This window comes from Meriones unguiculatus, chromosome 5 (assembly GCF_030254825.1).
Source record: "Meriones unguiculatus strain TT.TT164.6M chromosome 5, Bangor_MerUng_6.1, whole genome shotgun sequence".
Taxonomy (NCBI): Eukaryota; Metazoa; Chordata; class Mammalia; order Rodentia; family Muridae; genus Meriones; species Meriones unguiculatus.
This window is the reverse complement of record NC_083353.1, coordinates 44,191,571-44,195,115: the sequence shown is the minus strand read 5'-3', so window position 1 is coordinate 44,195,115 and position 3,545 is coordinate 44,191,571. Positions and strand designations below refer to the sequence as shown.

The following is a 3,545-nucleotide window of genomic DNA, read 5'->3' as shown; positions in this document are numbered from 1 at the left end:
GCAGTGTTCATTGTGCCTCTGAGAGTGTTCATCATTGTGAATTATGCCGCTGATTGTGTTTGGTTGTGTGAAGTCTTCCTGTGAGTGTGCTCAGCTGTGTGACATGTGTGACTGAGTCCGTGTTCCATCACATGAAGTGTGCTCTGAGGAGGTATCTGATTAGTCTCCAATAAGCAGGCATGCTGCAAGCCCTCAGTTCCCTGGAGTAGATCAATAGCACAGCTGAGTAACTATCTGTGACTAGTTTACTATTTACATTTTGCTAGGATATTTTGAGCACAGATAAAGCACTTTGTTTATGGTCTCTATTCCTTTGACAACCCTAAGCTTCGTCTTTCATAAGTAACTCATCAAGTTTGTGGAGTGTGTCTGACTGGAATGGCAGACATTCGTGATGGTCTTCATGTTCTCACTAGCATTTCTTGGCACAGGGAGGCCATGACCTGATTCCACATCCTGACACCCCTAGATTAGACAGTGGCTGCTCCTACCTTTGACTTTTTTAAATTTGGCCATAGGAACACCATTATGCAAATGACATTATGGTTCTCTGCATATCATTTTAGCTCTGTGTATTTGTGTGTGTGTTCTGCATCCTGTGATAATTTATTCTCAAAACAATGTTTCCTTGTGTATTTTTCCAAATATAAACAATTGAGGCATTCATTTATTGAAAATGCCATAGTTGCCACATATTTAAAGTAATGGTTGTGCCAGAGAGTTGGCTCAGCACATAAGTAAACTGTTTTCTAGAAGACTCAAGTTCAATTACCAACACTCACACTTGGCTGGCCCACAACTGCCTATAAGTCTAGCTCTAACAGTAATTGACACATCTGGGCTCCAAGAGCATCTGCACTCAAGTGCACACACACACACACACACACACACACACGCACACACACACACAGACACAGTTAAAACTTAAATCATTGTTCAAAAAATTAAAAATAAACTATGCATGGTGACACACACCTTTGTTCCCAGCACTCAGGGAGGCAGAGGCAGGTGGATCTCTGTGAGTTTGAGGTCAGCCTGATCTACAAAGAAAGCCCAGAAGAGCCAGGGCCACACAGAGAAACTGTGCTTCAAATTCCTAAATAAATAAATAAATAAATAATAAAAAGTAATGTGCTAATGAAGGTCAGATGAAAGACATCTCACAGATCTTTGTGGAAAACCAATTGAGAAAGATAAACCTCATGTGATATCTGAGTGGAAATGCAGTTTAATCTTCTTTTACATACTTGCCATCCACAAACAGAGTAAACAGATGTAATGGGAAAAGGATGTTTTCACATATCAGTTTAAACCTTGGAATGTTCCTACTATGTCATGATCATAGCTCTGATGACAACATATTGGACTGTATTAAGGGATCATACCCATTCCTGAATAATCACGTATTTACTTTCCTGTCCCACACTGACCTCAAAAACTTAATTATATGCTTTTCAGTGCAAATAAACACAAGGGGACTGACTGTGGCATAGCTATGGGACACAAGAATATGAATAAAGTAGAATAGTAAGCCATCTTTGAACTTCATTCTTGATTGCAAGATAACAGTCTCCAAAATGCAGAGAAACACAAAGAAGCTCATGAGCAGCAGGATGGTCCGGGTGGCCCTTTGCTCTAGAGATGCTTTTGGAGACAGGCTGGTGCTGTGAAGATGCCAGGCCTGCTTCATGTGTCTGTACAAGAGAGCCACCATGTACCCACTGGAGAGGACCATGAGACTGATAAGAAAGGCTTCCCTGAAGAAAAACAATGTGGAAAATGTGCTTTGTCTGGAGTAACTCAGGAGTAGAAGTGAGCAAGACTGAGTAACATACATAAAATTATCTGAGGTCGAATTGGAGACGGCGCTATTTGATACCAAGAGGTAACTGCTAAAAGACATGTAGAGAACACAAAGAAAAAGGGCACAGGAGATGTGATGGAGAGATTTATGTTTAAACTTGTGTAAACAGCAGCTTCTAGGGCTGAGGATGATGGTCCAGAGGACATTCAGCAGACAGGCAGCACAAAGGGAGAGGCCCCTCGAGAACCTGTGCACATAGATAAGAGATTGGCATGTGGTGGGGTCCCACCTCCCCTGAGACATAAACATGTCTGCAGCTATGAGTCCCATAGTTAGCAGCATCAGTAGTTGGGTCAGGGTCAAGAAACCAATGGCGAGATCAATGGGTTTAGGCCTGTGCGCACCAATGAGCATGTAGAGATGGAAGACGAAAAGGATGCTGTTGGCTGAGATCCCAACACTCATTTCAGAGAACAAGGTGATTTTAATGTTTGTGTTAGTGTGGAGTATGCTGGCCTTATTCATTGTGTGTGTATTTGCAAGTATCAAAAGTCTGAGGAGAAAAGAGAAAACTCTTCATTACAATTACTGCTAATGAAGCATTATCCACCAACACTGAGCTGGCAACAAGATGTCAATTCATCCCAATTATAACTTGTCTAATTGGAACTCAGCACCAGCTCACAACTCCTTGAGACGATCCCCATAGTCCTCACTGTCCCCACCGTCCTGATGCTTCTCAAACAAAACTGAACTCTGCAGACCATAGTGGGGCTGTCTCAGAATACAAACTTTCTGGTACATTAAACATTTTCAGAAGTTATAAAAAAATTTCCTCTCCTGGTCCACATGTTTGGTTTATTAAGGGGTAATAGCTGCATCTCACTTGATTGTCAGACACACATGCACAGGATCGTTTATCTCAGTGCCCTCTTCCCTGCTGGTCAAGTATTCATTCACCTTCTTTTTCATTCATTCATTATTCATTCATTTTCTTTGTCTCTTTCTCTTCTTCTCTCTCCCCTTTGTCCCCCTTACCTCTGCGTCCTCCTCCTCCTATTCTCTCTCTCTTTCTCTCTCTGTCTCTTTGTCTCTCTGACTCTCTCTCTCTTTTCAGTTTTTCTCAGGGTTTCTCTATGTAGTCCTGGTTGTCCTGGAACTCACTTTGTAAACAAAGCTGGCCTAGTACTCGGAGATCCTCCTGCCTTTGCCTCCTGAATGCTGGGATTCAAAGCATGCACCACCACTGCCCAGCCAAATGTTCTTAATAAATCTCCAGAACAAATAATTACCAGTTTCGACCCTGAATTGAATCCTACTGACTATCTGCCATTCATCAACGTGTGACCATAAGCACTCAGAAGATGAGCTCCAGTCAGCAACTCTGGAGCATATGCACAGTCATGGAGACCCTAGGTGTGAAGATGCTACATACACACCAAGAATGGAACTGTTTCTAGCACAGAGTGATCTCTGTACAGGTCACCTGCTGGTTTTCTCATGCAGTGGCCTGGGAGACAGAATGCAGCTCTGTGAATGACTGATCAGCTCCTTCCCTGCATGAAACAGAAAAGAAAAAAATTACCCGAAAATCTAGAATGATGGAGACAAGTTCACTTTCCAGAGAGTTTGAAATCTTGGTCTTTCTCTGAACTCTGGTAAGTGACTCTGCCTCCAACCTATGAATTTAATCTCCAGCCATGAGATCCAGTATGGTCTGAGTTCAGGGTGAGCATACTCC

At 42.5% G+C, this 3,545-nt stretch overlaps 1 protein-coding gene across 1 annotated transcript; it reads right to left on the bottom strand.

Moving 5' to 3' along the window:
* Positions 1-1,399: 1,399 nt before the first annotated feature.
* LOC132653963 (vomeronasal type-1 receptor 44-like) lies at positions 1,400-2,329 on the bottom strand. Its single transcript, XM_060383286.1, has one exon. It carries the CDS (start codon positions 2,327-2,329, stop codon positions 1,400-1,402), a length of 930 nt encoding a protein of 309 aa, XP_060239269.1.
* Between the last annotated feature and the right edge of the window lie 1,216 nt (positions 2,330-3,545).

Coding starts and splice junctions, on each gene's coding strand:
- LOC132653963 (XM_060383286.1), bottom strand. CDS start 2,329: ATGAATAAGGCCAGCATACTCCACACTAACACAAACATTAAAATCACC.